Source organism: Brienomyrus brachyistius, chromosome 10, assembly GCF_023856365.1.
Source record: "Brienomyrus brachyistius isolate T26 chromosome 10, BBRACH_0.4, whole genome shotgun sequence".
Taxonomy (NCBI): Eukaryota; Metazoa; Chordata; class Actinopteri; order Osteoglossiformes; family Mormyridae; genus Brienomyrus; species Brienomyrus brachyistius.
In genome coordinates this window covers 16,508,446-16,526,796 of record NC_064542.1, presented here as the reverse complement: position 1 = coordinate 16,526,796, position 18,351 = coordinate 16,508,446, and the positions used below count along the sequence as shown (strand labels likewise).

The following is an 18,351-nucleotide window of genomic DNA, read 5'->3' as shown; positions in this document are numbered from 1 at the left end:
CCTTGGCAAAAACTATAAGTAGAACTACAAGAAAACGTTTCTCATAGACTGAAATAAAATAAGGTACAAAAAATTTATAAAGTTATAACTAAACAAACTATAAATAGTGCACCTAAAACCTGCTGACATGAAACGTCAGAAACTTTCCGTTTAGTATTAGAGACTATTTAGCTAAAGTACTTAGTTTCTCTAACAACCAGACATAATCCCTAGTAATAAAATTACTAAAACTTAAGATATAAAAACTAAATTTTATCTTTACCTTTTAAACAACACCCTGAAGACTAAAACTAAACTGGATTTCAAATAAAATTTAAATCGTGTTTCCCCTGGGGATTTATTGTGATGAAGCTAGGGGGCGCTACCTGGTCGGCCAGTGTTCCTACAGGTACTGCTGACAGTCACAGTGCACCACCTGCCCGTCTGCTCATAAGTGTGTATATTGAACATTCGCCAAGCCTGGCTTGTGCGGTGTGACAGGGTTAGCCTTTCTGTCAGCCATGACAATAACACCCAGCCCCCCTCCTCCCAGACTTGGGGCAAGGTTTTGTGGTTTCCAGGCAACAGATCCATGTGGCCAGGTATTTCCAGTGACTTGTTGTGAGGAAAGCATTGTCTGATGTGGGTTTATTTTGCATGTTCATGTGTACCTTTTGATAACGAACAAAAATGTCTGTGACTTGGTGTAATGAGAGATCACGGCGCCTTCCGCCCCACCCCCAGGCCTGTAACTCTGCCTTTCTGCGGAACTGGGCACCCGGCCTCGACTTGGTGGCTTTTTTCTGGGAAGTGAGCCGTCGGTGACCCGTTCAGCCCGCACTGGAGGCAGGCGTAAAATCAGCACTGACGCCTCTCTTGGTTTCTGTCCGTCTCAGTGTACGTGGTGGAAGAGCGAAGGCGGGACGACACGGCGGACACCTGCCTGACGGCCTGCTGGACGGCCCTCTGCTGCTGCTGTCTGTGGGACATGCTAACCTAATCCTCACCCTCCCAAAAATGCCACAAGCCACTCTCAGCCTATAGGCTCTGAGGAAAATACCATGGTAGGCTTTTCCCTCCCTCTTCATGGCCACCTGTATCCCCAGATGACAGGCCGTCTACTTGATCCCCAGCCCCTGTAACTGCCAGCTCACTGCAAGGTCCTGAATGTCTCTGTTCTGCATGAAGGCAGTGGGGGCTGGAATCTGCTTGGACATTGATTTAAAGTCTCACCTCTCAGAATATATTAAATTAATTGCTTTTCCTAAAATGATTTTTTTTTTCTTCTGTTAAGTAAATGTTTTAAACAGGAACTCTTCTTTTTAAATACATTCCTAGAGAGCAACTTTATTAAATGACATGCTGTATAACTTTAACTGTAAATGGAAATAGTTTGCCTGTGCTTAATGTGAGAGTTTCACAAAGAATAAATTATTTGTAAAACTGTGAAATGAGTCTTAAATTATTTTGGTGTTTATGCTCGACGTCCTCATTAGAAACTGCTTTTGTTTAAGAGTACTTGTATTAATGTCCATATGTGTGGAAGGTTGTCTTGATGATCTGCTGCGAAATCCCCACTTCGGTGTGAGTTTGTGTTTGAGTTTCTGTGTTTAATGCGTCTGTTTCCAAAGCACCTTTCTATTTGCACTTGTCAAAAGACCTTGGTATTACATTACCAGCCTGATACTCCCCGATGTCACGAGTCAGGCTTGAACAGAAGACGTGAAGTGCTCCTTGCCCACGTAGTACACGTCTGTGGTTCGTGGTTTTTTTAAAACCTGTGCCCTGCTGTATGTTCATTCCTGCCTCAGCGGTGGATCTCTCTTCATGAGTGTGCCTTTGCGGCCCCCATGCCCACACATACTCCATATATTTAACAGGACAGTGACATGGTCCACACCAACCGCGCTTTGCCAGGAGTTGTGTGAAAGTGTGTGCGCCAGCCCATGTGCCAACCCAAGGTTACCCCTCTAACTTTATATATTTAAACTTCACTTTGTCTGTATTGGTCTTTCTGAAAAGACAAATTGCATGGACCGGCTTCCTCAGTGTGTTCTAACACATACCTACATAGTGGTCCAGCTGAACTGATCGTTCCGGGTTGGCAGCATACTGAAACCTAACCCTCCACTTCTAGTGAGTATTAATAGTCCAGATGTAAGGCCCAATGCCTCTGGTGCCCCACAGCCAGCTACCCAGGCCAGATATAGAACTGGGGTCTTTAACAGGCAGCTCTTTCATGCAAAAAGTCAGCTTGCTTCAGGCATGTTCTGTGATGTCAATCTGCTAGCATATAATATGTTGATGGCTGGTGCTGAGGACCTGCAGATTGCCAGTAATGGAGTCCACCTTCGTGTTTTATCTAAAAAAACGGCAGGTGTTGGCTCCCCCTAGTGGCTAAAACTAAGCACAGCAGTTTTACGTCTGTTTGAGTTTTTTTTTTGTATATGAGGTTCAAAAACCATTTCAATACGTTATGTTTACTTAATGTTTTACAACCTGTGCTTTTTACCATGATTTTACTCATGCCAGAAAGGACGTTTTTTTTCAATATAACAAGTTAAAAATCAATGGTGAATACTAGTTTGAAAAATATTAAAGTAGTTCATTAATGGTTGAAAAACTCCGATATCAATTTCCGCATTCAGAATGAAAATGGGATATAGATCACGTGAATGCATTCTCAATCTGAGGGCGTCACCTGAACTGAGCCATTGGAGGGTTAGGCCCAACTCTCACACCTGAACCAAACAAGCAGCCAATCAAGAACACCGAATCCCTGCCACTGGTCTATTGGTTGGAGGGAGCAAAAATGTGGATTGTCTGGGGGTCTTCAATGACTGGGTTGAGAAACATTGCCTTAACTCTTAACCAATATGCTAATTTATGTATCGCATGTCTACCCTTTACTACAGATCCTGCAGTTATGGAGGAACGTTCCTTTGCTGCTAGGCCACCTGCTGTCCAGCTGTATGTGTTGCAGGACTAAACTTAAAGTGATGTAAAATGCAGCTGACCCTTTTATTACAAATATGTTAAATTGCACTGCATCAATCAGTTAAGATCTATAGCATTTATTTCCGTCCACCTGGATATATTTTTGTGAGCCCTTATTTCAGTGTTTAGTATGCATGACTCTATGCAGTATTTTATCCATTGCAGAGATGTTATTGGTTCAGAGAGAGTACTATATTCTTTTTTTCCTCTGCCATATCAAATGATGTTTAGTTGCCCTGATGCATGTACTGTCCCTGAGCGGTGGAGAGACAATGTGCCATGTAGCAAACCCTGCTTTAAAAAAAAAATGACGGAAGTACATTTTAAAAACTCCAAATTGGTATCGGAGAAATTAGTAATGATACTAAGGATCATTAACACAGGGATCATGCTGTACCCCTTGACAGAAGTAACCAAGAATACTGAAGATGATGACAGTATTTGATCGAGAAGAGTACCAACCTGCACAGAGCATCCCCACTGTCCCAAATCACACGACCACATTAAGTAAACAAACATTTATTAATTTTTGTTTATTTATAAGGTTTCAGAGGAACCAGCCAAGTAAGTGTAAGAACAACTTCTCATCTGGTAGGTCATGACATCCATATAGAGGCTCATTTCAAGTCAGGAACCCCTTTCTGTGCGGTAGGGTCCTACAACAGCAACTCTGGGTAAAACTAAAACCAAGACAAATGTTAAACAAGCAGTAAAAACAATGAAGTGTGGGTAATTGAGAACTGAGATGTCCGAGTCACAAAATTCTAGAGTAATAATGCCAGCTATATGTCTGCACATAACAAGCCACTTCCTGTTAGAAATATAAAACTTGATATTTCAACAATATTCTACTGTGCTGCATAAAGGTCGATCTATACACTGTACATACAGATATATTTTGAAAAACAGGTTTCACAGTTTTAAAGACTTTATTTAAAGTATAAACCATTTTAAAACACTTTACATAATTTTTTGTCCGTGACTATAATTTGCTCAGAAGCAAATTAAAATGAATATAAAAAACGTAATGAACAATTATTACATATTTTACAAAAGTAAAATAACTTAACTCATCAATGCTCATTTGTGTTCAATAAAACTAGTGACACTTTCATGATTGTCATATAGTTCTAAGAAAAAAGGAATAAATTAAAAAAGAACAAATTAAAAAATAATTTAGATACTAATTTTCTTTATTCTGTGAGAGTGTTTTTTTACTGACCATCCTATACAGAGTGCCCTGGTGAAAGTCTTACGATTCTACTGCAACGGGAACGTACGAAACTACCGCATCTAAGCTACACCCTGAACATCTGTGTTGCTGACACAATGTAGTGCTTTTTTCCGCTCTTAAATAAAACAATGTAAGACGTTATTTGCTGCAAATATAGCCATGGTGGGTTTTTTTTTCCATTTAGTTTTTAAAAACATATTTTGTGATTTGAATTTTTTTTTTCTCTAAAGGAGTTCAAAGTTGGTAAATGTTCACCGAGCCTCCTGAACCACGGCTCGATTCTGTTGGACATGATGCCTGAGACAGCGTGACTGTTTGTTCTAACCCGGAGGTCATGACAGCCTGCTCCCTGTCCCAGTAGGTTCTGTGATCGGTGCTGGGTCTCACCACCTGTCTTTCATGTCCTCTTAACTACACAACCCAAAAAATATGGGTGAAAATATTCTTTTTTAAAAAGGGGGCGCTTTTTTGAAGCAAGAACAACTTTGTTTATCTTGGTTTCCGGGTCCTGATTTTTTTGTTTTTTTTTTGCCTGTGGCAGTTACCATTTAAATATAATTGTTTTTCTTATTTGAAATGTCCCTGCAGTGTCTTCCCATTTGTTCTTTTATTCTCCGTAGGAGAGGAAAGCTGGAGAAAGAAGGGGCAGCCGAGAAGGGCAGAGGAGAGTCTTTGGGATGCTGTGGTCTGTTACCTCCTGCCCATTTCATTCTGTCTCAGGAACTGGATGTTGGTGCTGCTGTCTGCCAGCTCGGGGTACTGCTCGACGGCCAGCACATAGTACCCGTCGTAGCCCTGCACCTTCCCCGTGCTGAGAAGCTGCTGCCGCTCCCCGTCAGTCCACAGCCGGCTGCCCTCTTTGCCATCCCGCACGCGCTGCTGCTCCCGTGCCCAGGCACCCCAAAGCGCCCTCTGGCGAGCGAGTTCCAGCAGCCGGGTTCGCTCCTCATCCAGCACGTCGGCGCCCAGGCCGTAGCGCACGCTCAGCAAGAGCGAGGCGGCGCGGAACTCCACGGTGGCCCCGCGCCGCGATCGCCCGCTGACCGTCACGTTCACCCCACTCTCCAGCATCTTGCGCCCGTTAGTCAGCCCCAGCACCTGCAGGTCCCCATCTACGGAGCCCACCTTGACGAAGAAGTGGCAGTCATGCCCATCCTGCGTGTAATGCGTCCCCTCCAGGTACATGGCATTGTTCAGCACCAGGGCCACCTTGCGGCTGTCCTCGCTGGCCATAGCCGAGACGGCGGTCACCACGCGGCCTTCCTTCATGGATAACATCACGCCCCTCCCGATGATGGGGGTGTTGGACCCAAACCAGTACCCGGGCTTGTCCTGCCTGGTCCGACGGCCTTTGTTGAGCAACCGCCCCTCCAGGGCCATGAAGGCCTGGTTGTGTCGCTCTGCAGCCTGCTGCACGCCTGTAATCAGCTGCATGGACATGGTAGAAGATCATTAGGGTGCCATTGACGGGGATGACATGCCTATTGTACATGTGCCCTGCATTTTGGTGACAGGGTGCGTGTCTTCAAGGTGAGTGTTGCCACGGGAGCGGAAGTTCCTCTTTGTTGCTATAGGGACTCACCTGCCCATTCTCACAGTCCTGGGTGGCAAGGAGTTCGTAGGGTGGCTCCACAAAATACACAGTCTGCTTGGGGAAGCCTGGGATGATGTTGCTGAGCTGGAAGCCAAACATCACCAACCAGCTCTTAACATCTGGAACAGAGCAGGGTAGAAGATTAAGATAGTTGCCACATGCCCACTCGTCTATAACCGAGAGCCCACAAAATGGATCCGGATGTGTTTCAGATAAAGTCATTTGCAGAATATACAGAAAAGCCCATACAACTTATAGGACTATAAAAGACTTCAAATGATTTCTAGATTAATAAAAAACATATTAAAAACATTTTAGATGGCTAATGAGTTTATGACCCGTTATATATAGAAGTAAAATATCTTGCAAATATTGTTAATCTCCCAAGATAGACAACAATGGCGTGTCTCTGTTGTACACCTGTGGCCTGAGAACATAACTAAGCTCACCATCCTTTTAAATAAAGCAATTATCCCCTTTAACACTCTCCATACCTGTGACATAATTTTTGATGTCCAGCATATCACTGAGGGGATTGTTGTTCTTGAACATGTACAAGCTGAAGGGGGCTGGGTCCTTGCCAATCTTCTGCCAAAGTGAGTAGTCAGGGGTGGTCCACCTGCCCGCAAGGACGTCATAGTCACGCTGGGTGAAGTGCACTAGCTTGGTGAGAGGGTCATACAGACCCCCGTGAAAGCCAACCACCAACTGAAACTCAGGGTTGGAATCGTGGTAAATCTCGCCGTATGCTGTGTACTGCAGTTGCTTAATCATCTGTCCGTTGCTGCTGAAGACAGCGAGGGGTGTGCCAGTGTTGTCCGAGGCAATGTAGTACTCTTCCCCGCTGCTCACCTCCATGGCGAACAGATGGCCCTGCAGGTCATAGTATAGCGAGGTGATCTCCGAGCTGGAGTGGTTGAACACATGGGTGACACGGGCTGGGTTGTTCAGGTCAGCATAAAAGAACTGCAGGTGTTGGCCCAGGCTCGTCTTGCTGGAGACCCGTCGGCCCAATCCATCATAATGGTACTGCACACTCCAGCCTCCAGGCGTCCGACTATAGGCCCGCAACAGCAGACCTTTGGAGTTGTAGTCAAAGACATCGGAGCCACGCTGGCTCAGGATCCCATCCTCGTCAAGCCGGTACTGCACATCGCCCAGCCGGGTTATTCGATCGCGGAGGTCGTACCGCAATGGCAGTAGGCGAGCACTGTTACCTGGATTGAGCAGGTGCAGGTTGCCATTCAAGTCATAACTGTAGCGCCAGGCGGACCAGTCATTCACCTTGACGCCACTTAGCTGCCCGTCGCCATCATACTCGTAGCGGTACTGTGTGGTGTTGGCGTATGGCCCAATTTTCAGCTCTCGCTTGATGACGCGTCCCATGCTGTCATACTGCACTGTCATCCAGTACATGAGGGAGCGGAAGATCTCGTACTGCACCTCCTTGATGCGCCCGTGGGTGTCAAAGTGCTTGCTGAGGGTCATCACGGCTGTGGTGATGATCTGGTTGATGTCATAGTATATGACGCCGAACTTTCCAAAGTGCTCGACTTTGCCGGATATCTCATCATAGCGATAGAGATCAACGGGCAGTGGAGTCTCGCTGATGACGGGCTTCATGCTCGCAATACGGAAACTGTTGTCATGGTAGGTGTAGTCAAAGCGGGCGTTGACCATGCCTTCCTCGGAGAAGCGGTAGATCTGCTTGTCTACAAGTGGGCCCATCTTGCGGTAGCGTATGGTGCATGAGAAGCCGCCACTCTGCAGGTTGACCATTTTCAGGACGCCAGTGGTCTCGTCATAGCCAAATGTAACAGCCGTGCTATCGTACAGGACCTCTGACAGTTTAGCTAACTTGCCATACTTGTAGAGGACCCGCCTACCGGTGCCCAGGAAGAATGTGGCCTGGGGGTGGCCGTCCTCGCTGAAGTCGTGGATGACCGAAGCATTGCTCTCAGGTGGGCTGTACGTATTGCGGATGTATCCGATGGACACGTGGGTGGACATGGTGTGACGCGCAACACTGGGCATGGTGACAGCCGTAACACGCCCAGAGGCGTCAAACTCAAAGACGTATTGTCTCTGACTCTGCAACAGTAGAACCATGGACTGCGAAAACAAAGAGGCACGTCAGCACTACTGTCATTGTCTTCATTGCCGTACTATGTGAGAAATGATGGTATATTGATTTCTGACCACGGTAGCAACACGTTACTAATGTACGATATTCAGGGTTATAGTTTGGGGATTCACGCAATTCACTGGCTACTCACCTTGTCCAGGTAGCTGTAGCTCCAAACCTTGCCGTCGACAAAAGAACGCGACAGGATGCGTCCGTAGGGGTCAAATTCTGTCCTCTCGCTCATGCTGCCCCGTTGCAGACCGACGAGCTGCCCGGTACTGGAATAAGACACGTTTACCACAGCCAAGCTGCTGCTGGGCAGCCACATAGCCGGACGTCCTTGGGTGTCATACATGATGCGCAATGTAAACTTGCGATGGTCATCGTATATCTTTTCTGTCCGGGTGTTTCGGTCAAAGTCAATTGATAGAAGGTTCCTGCCATGTGCCTAAAGCAGTCAGAGGGAAGAGGCATGTCACAAATGACCTGCATTTATTCAAATACTTGGTTGACCTCAGCAACAAAAAACCTGAGCTGATACAGGTAAGGTGATATGGTGACCCGCACTCACCCTCAGCTTCCTGCCGAAGACAGTGACCTTGCCCTTAGTCTGCTCTTTGCGCAATCGCCATTCGATGGAATTAAGCCCATTATCTGTAGGCAGGGTGATGTTGCGGCGACCGACTGTGGGGCTGACGGATCCAGCTAATATGTGTGGTTCAGTATGGAAGCTAATACCCATTCCGTTAGCGTACATCACCCGCAGGGTGCCATTGTTACACAGCTGGTAGCTGTTCCTCACTTGATCTGTGGGGAATAATGGGGGTTCACAGGAGAGTGGGAAGGAAGGGGAAATGTGAAGGAAGTCAAACAGAACAATTGTATGCTGCCTCATTTTTAAAGTCCAGTCACAAAAATAAATGCTTCATCTCACTACGCCTGAGGCAAAAGGAAATCAGCTTTATCTTCCACTGATCCTCTCTGCTGTTCTAACAGCTCAGCGCAGGAGATGCCCTTTCAGGTAACAAACCCAATGCATGCGCTTGTCTCGCATAAAACTCACCGGATGCCTTTTATTTCATTTACACCGAGTAACAAGATCAAATGCGGCTTTCAAAAGAAACCCGTTATAAACTGGAATCCTTCTGTAAAGCGAATTTGTAGTCAAATTTTCGGTACATTTCAGCCAAGACAGAGTGGATTCTCAGACAACTTAGTGATTTTAGAAGGATGCTCAGCTGGGTTTTTTAAATAAAATTATTCTCCTATAGCACAAGGAATGAGCTTTGCAAGCTTTTAAGAACAGATTTATTGCATGGGGGGCTGCATGGAATTACAGAATTAGATCAGTTTAACATAGCCAAATAGCTCTTCCCCTCAACTAGACCCTTGGGTGGAATTTCAAATAAATCTCAAAACTTTTTACTCTGCTAAGTAACTTTTCAAAGTTCCAGACATTTGAAATTTATTTTTTCTGTCACACCATCCTGAGGGTCAGTGGGGGAGGAAGGGATACAATCGTTCTTCTGCCTTTTCTGTCCATAAAACCGGCAGAATAAGCTGTGGCGTTTGGGCTAACGTAGTACAAGGAGACACAGATTAGGATTTACTGAATCGCAGGTAATGAATTTTACCAGAAAAACATTCATCACAGGAGCACTTGGGGGTAGAGGCAGAGACTTGATGCATGTACGCATGCCCACACACAGACACACACACACACACACACACACACAGACACAGGAACAAGGATCCAGCACTGATATTTTTGATTGTGTACCTAACTTGTACACACAGAACCCCATGATCCGGAAAATGGAAGAGTGCAGGAGTTGTGTGTATGCATATTAAGATAATTCTGTAATCTGTACATACAACCTTCAGTACTTTAAACAACATTCATATGTCTTTCTTTGTTAAGACTTACCTTGGACTACGGTGTAGGACGCTTCCACAGATGACAGGTTTGTGATGACAGTGACATCATCATCTCGGTTAGAACTTTCAATGTCGATGTTGATGGAGCGCTCAATCTCTCGGTGCAGGCTGGTGACCGTGCCCGTTGGGTAGGTGACGTTGGTCAAGCGGCCCTCGCTGTCGTATCTACAGGAGGCAGAAATACAACAATATCCCCCTTACTTGCAATCAGAAGTGACCCTCACTGGGACTTATTCAATAAGTACGCAGGTGCCTTCCAGCAAGCATCGTGCTGTGTTCAAGGGCACTGCAATTGTGTCACGACTACACACAGAACTTTATGCAGTCCTTTTAAAGAAAGCTGTGCAGAGGCTGCAGTGTGCAAGTGAAGACACTAGATGGAGGGAGAGAACTGCAAATGCAGTTAAAAGATCCCAACCATGCCTGAGCTCCATATTTATACAATCTAAGAGCAGAAATTAAGATAGTATTATAAGCTGCAGTCTGCATTTCACTCTCTCTCTGCCTTTAGGCTGTTAGAATTGTTTGAAGCGAATCTTTGACCCATGTTTACATGCATAAACAGCCATAACAACCACATGGCGCTTAGCATTGTCGACTAATGGAACATGTCTACATTAGATAAGCAGTAAAGCATTCATTGTTTTTAATTTCCCTTTGAGAAAACAATGGAGAATGTTCAGCATGCTCACGATTAGTCTGCATACCAAACACACACTTACTCATAGAAAGTAGTCCAGCCTGTCTCATCAGCTTTGGTGGTCAAGAGACCGGTGTTCCCGTCATAACCCAACATCGCCACCTCCTGGTTGAAAGCAGAAATGGAGCGAAGGCTACCAGACGGGTCCAGGCCCAGTGTCACCACCTGGTTGTCTGGCAGCAGGACGAGCCTCAGGAGTCCACTGCCCCCCTGCCCCGCCCCCTCCCGTCGAATACGTAGAGTGTTGTTGCAGTTGTCGACGACGGTGGCCAGTTCTCCATCGGACCCATAGGAGAAGTTGTAGAGTGGCTCCCCAGTGACTAAACTGATGGTCTGTTGGTGTTGCCCCTCCTCACTGAAGATGTACAACTCCTGCTCCTGCGGTGAGGCCACCTCATACTGCCCAATCGGTGTGGGGCCTGGCCGGTTACCACGAACGGCCCGGATGCGGATGTTGTTGAGGTCGGCGATGAAGAGCGTGCCGTCGGGCGACACGGCCAGCGACGTGGGCGTGTTGAGGCTAGCGTCAGTGGCATAGCCATCGTCTCCTGCGAAGCAGTTGCAGTTGACGTCGTTCTTACAGTCACACTCCGAGGCTGCCCCAGCGAGCAAAGAGATCTCGCCATTGGTGCTGACCTGCCGGATGCGGTTGATCTTCTTCTCATCCGTCTCAGCAATGTAAAGCACGCCTGTGTGTGAGATGCCAATGGCTGTGGCACTCTCCAGTGCTGAGTGAATGGCCAGCTTGCTGAGGGAGTAGTCGATGCCAGGCACCTGGCAGTGCATGGGTCTACCGGCAATGATGCTCACTTGGTGGTTCTCTGTGATGCGGAGGATGATGTTATTCTCCAACACGTACAGTGAGTTGTCCATGGGGTTCACTGCCAGGTCGGTAGGCCACTCAAGACGAACCTGGAGATGGGACCAAAGAGCAGCTGTTATGGTGGCTTCCAAGTTTATACCTTCTTCCTTGCTGGGGTATTTTAAACCAGGAAACCACCAGCTGTCAGTCATGACTCTTGATACATCTTACATCAAAGAAGGACAATCTAAGACGTGGACATTTCTCAGATCAGGCAGTCTGGGAAGGTGAAGGACATGTTTTGCACACATCGTAACATGGCAGCAGGAAGGAGAGGGAGTGTTCTTTGAAGGCACAGAGGGATCTCTGACCACAGATATCTAGGACGGGTGCTTATGGCCCTCTCTATAGACTCAAAGACACCTTAGCCTACATGACCTGTAATCCCTGATATCAGATCTTCTAGAAGTTGCATAGGTAGTCAGCTACTAAACCTTGGTCTGGACTAGGTAAGCTGCCCGCCCGGAGCACCTTATGTCACTCTGTAGCCGGTCCTTGTCATTACAATCGATCTGATGTGGCAAGAAAGCAGGATATCCTAAAAATCTCTGGTGCCTAACCTGGCTGACATCCATGCTGGTGTCGCAGCTGAGTGGTCGCACAGCGGTAAGGTCGTTGGCACCTAGCAGCGTGGAGATGATGCCATTCTGGTCCACCTTGCGGATCATGGTGGCGTCTACAAAGAACATCATGCCGTTCTTATCTACAGCGATCCCTGTAAAGGAGAGACCAGCTAGTCAGTAGGCAAGACTCACAATACTCATTGATTGCCCCGTTCATCATCTCCTGCAGAGCTAACTGTGTGGCCTTCCTGGTTGCTGATCTATGATAACGGCTAGCTGGCAAACAAGGATGTCAGCATCTCCCCCCCCCCCCCCCATCACTAGTCATAAACTCCGAGTCAACTTGTAGCCTCAGATTGGCACCAGAGAGAAACCACTTCAGAGAGGCACGAGAGATTTTTGCAGACATGCTCCCTGAGGAGAACGCTCAGGCTAGGTGAGCCACATGAGAGGGAAGTTGGCTGACTTGTGCTTGACTTTGCAAACCCATCAGGAACTTTGGAGTGAGTTGTCTTCAATCTGACAGGGCAGCTCCTCGTCGTTCAGGAAAAATGCCGCGTCGGAGGGAATAAATTTGACAATGACAGCCTTGACAGTTTGGTGTCAGATCGGAAGACACTTTTCCAGGCCGTGACTCGATCAGCTGGCTAATTATTCTGTTTCCCCCCCCCCTCCCCCAGTTCTGTCCTGCTCTTGTTTCTCAGAATATTCCACTTGTTTGTTAATTTACTTGAATGCAAAGAACAAATAAAAGAATGGGCTGAGTAATGCCAGGTTACCATCAGAATTTTGCCTGGGACACTTTGGGTTTATTGAGAGCGCAACGCAAGTCTTCCCAATCGATGCCGCAGCCAGGCGAGGCTTCGCTACAGTTGACTCCACCCACAGCACCTGCTGAGGGCTGCTCTCATTACTTACTGTCTTTTCCCGGAAAAGGAGAGATAAAACAAAGAAAACTCCAACTGACACCAGAGACTTTGATTCCCCACAGCCAGCCAGCAAATTAATTAACAGCTTAAGGGTTGAATGTTCTCTTTGATTGTGATCCCTGACCGTCTATGGAAGAGTTTTCCAGAGCAATCTGGGTGTTGCCTTCACAACAAAGACGTGTCACGTGAGAAGGTGAAGGTCTGAACTAACCCGGGCAGGGTGTCGTTGTACACCCCCCCCATGCTACTGTGATTTTTCTGGAAGAAATGCTCAAAATGCGGCAGAACTAGGAAGGAATGGAAAGAAGAAGATCCAGCTAGAAGCGGAACTTTACTTCCCAATCCAGCAGCATGCCCGAATACCAAGCCAAGAGTCTCGCTCCAAAAGCCGGTTCAGCCCCACCCTAAAGCATGCCTCCTCCCTTCCCAGAACACGACACCCCAGCCATAGCTCACCCTTTGGGCTCATGAGGGTAGCTTCCACAGCCTTGCCCCCATCACCACAGCGCTCATCGAAGGGTAGGCACTGCTCCCCCGGTCCCCGCCACTACCTCAGCGTTGTCCGACAGCAGCCGGCCACCGCTTAGTGAGCGTGCGCGGTAGATCCGCCGTGAGTTTGTGTCAGAAATGTACAGGGCACCAGTCACTGGGTCCACCGCCAGAAAGTACTTGTGCGTGGGGTTGTTGCTGTGGGGACGAGGCATACCAGATTCCCTGGCTCAGAATCACTGCTTCTGCATGACACACTTGTGTTTACAGCTCCACTGAGCGAGTCTAGCTCCACTACTGGCAGATTGATGCAATGTGTCTGTACTCCATTGCAGTAGAAGAGCTAAAATGTGATGGGGGACAATTCAAGGCTAGGGCAACATGCAATTCAGATGGGACTGTCACAGAACATGCAGCAGTAGGAGTGGGGGGGGGGGGGGGTCTTACCTGTGCCGAAAGTCTTTGTTTCTTGTAGGGAAAAAAGAAGGATAATAAACAAAGAGATGTCAGTAAAGTGACAAGCAGACAGGAACGTGACCTAGAGGCTAGATAGTTTCCTGTATTACATCAACCGGGGATAATGGGACGTTCCATAGGCGGTAGGTCCAGCTTGTACTGGACAAAGTATTACCGGCTTACTGGGAGCACACTGACCACAGCTTGTACTGGACAAATCATTGCCTGTTTACTGGGAGCACACTGACCACCTGCAGTACATTTAGTCTTTATTCCTGGAACAAATGTGACTCGATTTTCATAGCAACCCAAGCATCAATAAAAGTACATGGTCCGTAAGCAAAAACAAAACTGTATGCCAAATACAATCTAAACTGAGGACCATTAAGTACATACATCTCTGCATATATTTATAATAAAAATAATAGTAAGTAATAATATCAGTGCAAGCAAAACCTACTGTTTTTCTGAGTCAGCCTCCATATAGCATGAAATTGGAAAAAAACCAATCCACACATAAAATGCCAATAAGTATTTTAGAGTTTGGCCACTCTGCTGCCTGGACTCATCCCAGCTGAAAAGCATTAGCATTTTGATTCAGCGTTTACAGTGACTTGCTAAAGTCTTCACCCCCCACCTTGGTGTTTTTCCTGTTTTGTCACATTGCAACCTGGAATTAAAAAGGGATTTTTATTTGGATTTTAGTCCAAATAGTTGAAATGGAATTTTTTTTTTTGTGTGTGTATTTGTGTGTGTATGTGTGTATATATCCATCCATCCATTTTCCAAACCGCTTATCCTACTGGGTCGCGGGGGGTCCGGAGCCTATCCCGGAAGCAATGGGCACGAGGCTGGGAACAACCCAGGATGGGGGGCCAGCCCATCGCAGGGCACACTCACACACCAGTCACTCACACATGCACACCTACAGGCAATTTAGTAAGTCCAATTAGCCTCAGCATGTTTTTGGACTGTGGGGGGAAACCGGAGTACCCAGAGGAAACCCCACGACGACATGGGGAGAACATGCAAACTCCACACAGGCGGAGACTCAAACCCGGGATCTCAGAGGTATGAGGCAACAGTGCTAACCACTGCACCACCATGCCGCCCCCGTGTGTATATATAACACATATAAAACATTCAAACTGGAAAGGTGTGAGTGCATATGTATTCATCCTCTTCAGGGCTTCACCAACTTCAGGAGTCACAGTTAGTTGATGAAAGTCCACCTGTATGCAATGAACGTGACACATGGTCTGTCACATGATGCCTGTATAAACACACCTGAAAGCCCCCTGACTCCAAACACATGGGAGAAGCTTCTCTGGTCAGATCAGACTAAAACTGAACTTTCTGGTCATTCTGGGAAACGTCATTTGTGGCACAAACCCGACACTTCCCATTATCCGGCAAGAGTATCCCACAGTGAAGCATAGTGGGGGCTGCGTCAAGCTGCGGGGGTGTTTATCATCGGCAGGGACAGGAACACTGGTCAGGACTGCAGCTAAAGATGGCTCTACAAAGTATTGACTTTGGGCTGTGCATAACTGCATTTCGTTTTTTCCTCTTAATTATTATTTGTGTCACAATAATAAATATTTCGCACTTTCAAAGTGGCACGCATGTTGTGTAAATCAAATGGTGCTAACGCCCCCAAAATCCATTTTAATTCCAAGTTGTAACGTGACAAAACAGGAAAAACCCCAGGGGGTGAACACTTTCGCAAGGCAATGTATATGATGATAGACAAGCAGGAAATAAAGGTCAGCAAACTGCAAACGCGAAACGCTTTCAAATCTGGATGACTCTACTTCCCTGCAGACAAATCTCACTGTAACAGAGATAGATTATTGGACTTCACTGCTTGGGGGCTACCATTACAACATTGACTTAAACTTTTTCTTGAAGTGAGGAAAACGTATAAATAATGTCTGTCCATGACTCTCTCTTTGACCGGGATACATTGCTGTTTGATGTTTGGCTAGTCACAGAATGTGGCTTAGAAAGGGCCAAGATCTTCTCATTCTGCCAGTGATTTAGCACAGCGAAGAAACAGCAGTGCTGGATAAACCCAGGTTCTCGTGAAATAAATCAGCACTTCTATTTGTAAAACATGACTCCCACACAGCACCATCCATTACCAACACAACAACACAATTGCTATTACTGATATCTCCTAATTAAATGTGAACACCCATTGCCCTCAACCCCCCTCCCAAGCCTCCTGACTGCTGAGACCAACCTGAGCTCCAGGATTCCGGTGGTGTTCATGGAGGGATACATCCGACGTATGAAATTGAGGTCGCCTATGTAAAGGCTGCCGTCGATGCCTGATGCCAGGGCTACGGGGGCGAGAAGCTTGTTTCCATCGGCCAGGCCGTTGCAGCTGGGACAGGAGATGCTTCGCCTCCGGCCGTTTCCCATGATGCTTGTGATGATTGGGGGCTGCTGGGACATGAAGAGGTTCTCCCCGCTGCCTTTATGAAGGATTCCTTAAAAAGGGAACACATCCCGTTTCAAATCACGGTCTGAAGGAGCAGCCGGATCTCTCATTTGACTGGGGGGTGACAGTGTCCCTCCATTGCTCCTGTTTCTTAGCAGCTATAGGGCTCTCGGGGAAAATGGTGCGTTCTCTGCTAGCCAGGAGATCTGAATCCAGGAATTCTGGATGCGAACCCCTAACGCACTGAGCTACACACCAAGCATATGGGGTATTGACCTTACAGAAGCAAGCAACTGCTGGCCCACATGCACCTTAAAGAGCTGTGAGCACCTTTTCAGCCTTCCGAAGCTCAGAGAGCAAAGCAATGACATGTGGCCAGTAGGGGTTGTCTGGCCGTAGATTTTTTTTTTAACGTCAACAGTTATGTTACGAAAGTCGAGTGGAAGTCCACCAATCACCAATGACGTCATTAAAAAAACACGGAAGGGAATGCCTCGCGATAAGACTTCATCTGTATTCGCAAAACATAATGAACATGCTGACGACAGATCATACGTGTATCATACGTGGAACAGAAACAAGTAGAAACAACAAACGGTTGCAACTTAGCAGCAGCAGTTTATGCAGCAATAACACTTGTGTACTACAGCTTCCATTTCAGTGCGAAAGAGGGAAGACTGAACAGACGGTATGACCCTGGGGGAGTCGGTATGACCCTGTAGGCCTGCTCCTCACTAGTGTAAGGCACTAACTTCAGTTCAGGAAGTTCAGGAACTTCCTGGTTTCAAGTTCCTGGGCCATGTGAACGAACGAACTGTAGTAGCTTTTGGCCACTTTCATGCGTCACTTTGCCACCACACAAGAGGAATTTTGACCTTTACGCTAAATAAGCATGTGGTTTCGTACCTAACTGCCTTGCCACCACAAAACAATGGAGGATCAGTCATTTTGTTAATTATTTGTAGGCTACTGGAGGGGATAGATCATGATCAAACTGGGACACATATTTTATTTATAGAACCTGTGACATATTAATAATTCTTATTAAATTTGGTCAGCAGATTGATCTTTCATTTTTCACCAAATAAAAAACAATGTAACCTTATTCCACTAATAATCACTGGCAAGTTTTCGTTTTCGGCTTTGATAAGCAATAGACAAAAGTATATTGGTTATTGATCCAATTTTCTGATCATCACAGAGCAGTAAAGTCGACTTGTCAACTAGTCCAAGTCTGGGAAATTTTTGAAAAATCTTTTCAGATTTATTTAGCTTACGATGCTTCCGTGCATTTATGACTTTATGACCATTTAATCTCAAAATAATAAGAGCAATTTACTTTTCCATAATCGCCTTGCCACCTGCTGTCCAGGTGTACAGTGCACTACTGCACATACAATGCGATAAAGCCATTTTGATTACAAGTGTAATATTACCTGTGCAGCTGTTGTTCCGAAGCCCTAAACCCCTATAAATCTGATTATGGATACATGTGTCGAAAGGTCTGAGATATGAAGCTTTAATTTCCTTCCCCTCTTGGTAGGACTGTCACCGGGGGCCAGAGGCATGCCAGCCCAATGGGGGGTCCCCCTTCTCACTGAGCCATCCTCCGGAATCACAGGACCCAGTGGTGAAACAGCAGAGTGATTGTTTCTGTTTGGACTGAGATCACGCTAAATCAGGGTTTCTCAAATCGGCCCCTCGGGACCCCCAGACAGTCCACAGTAGAGGTCCTCAAGATCTGGGTTTAGAAACACTGCACTAAACTAGCCCAGACCATTATTACTGCTCAGGAGGAACTTTCCTAGAGTAAATGTATCCATCTGTGAGAGGTGAGCTCCAAGGCGCCCCCTGGTGGGCATGCTGACGTACCGCTGCGGACATTGAGGGCATGGTGCTTGTCGAGAGACCAGCTGCCCAGGCCGGAAGGCTCCAGCTCGAAGCCTTGCAGCACAGCCATTCGCTTCTCCCACAGGATCAGAGAGGGGCAGGTCTCATACTCGTAGCCCACAGACACTGGTAGGGAGAAAAACGGGAAG

At 46.7% G+C, this 18,351-nt stretch overlaps 1 protein-coding gene across 1 annotated transcript in view; it reads right to left on the bottom strand.

Annotated features, from left to right (window-relative positions):
• Nucleotides 1–3,479: 3,479 nt before the first annotated feature.
• The window catches only part of LOC125750419 (teneurin-2-like), a 106,689-nt gene continuing 91,817 nt past the window's right edge, over nucleotides 3,480–18,351 (bottom strand). Inside the window, 13 exon segments of the mRNA XM_049028225.1 lie at nucleotides 3,480–5,638; nucleotides 5,793–5,923; nucleotides 6,299–7,916; nucleotides 8,081–8,377; nucleotides 8,501–8,736; nucleotides 9,857–10,032; nucleotides 10,590–11,479; nucleotides 11,990–12,144; nucleotides 13,378–13,456; nucleotides 13,458–13,608; nucleotides 13,858–13,878; nucleotides 16,112–16,361; nucleotides 18,185–18,328. Coding sequence (XP_048884182.1) covers nucleotides 4,901–5,638; nucleotides 5,793–5,923; nucleotides 6,299–7,916; nucleotides 8,081–8,377; nucleotides 8,501–8,736; nucleotides 9,857–10,032; nucleotides 10,590–11,479; nucleotides 11,990–12,144; nucleotides 13,378–13,456; nucleotides 13,458–13,608; nucleotides 13,858–13,878; nucleotides 16,112–16,361; nucleotides 18,185–18,328 — 4,886 coding nt within the window. The 3' untranslated portion in view covers nucleotides 3,480–4,900.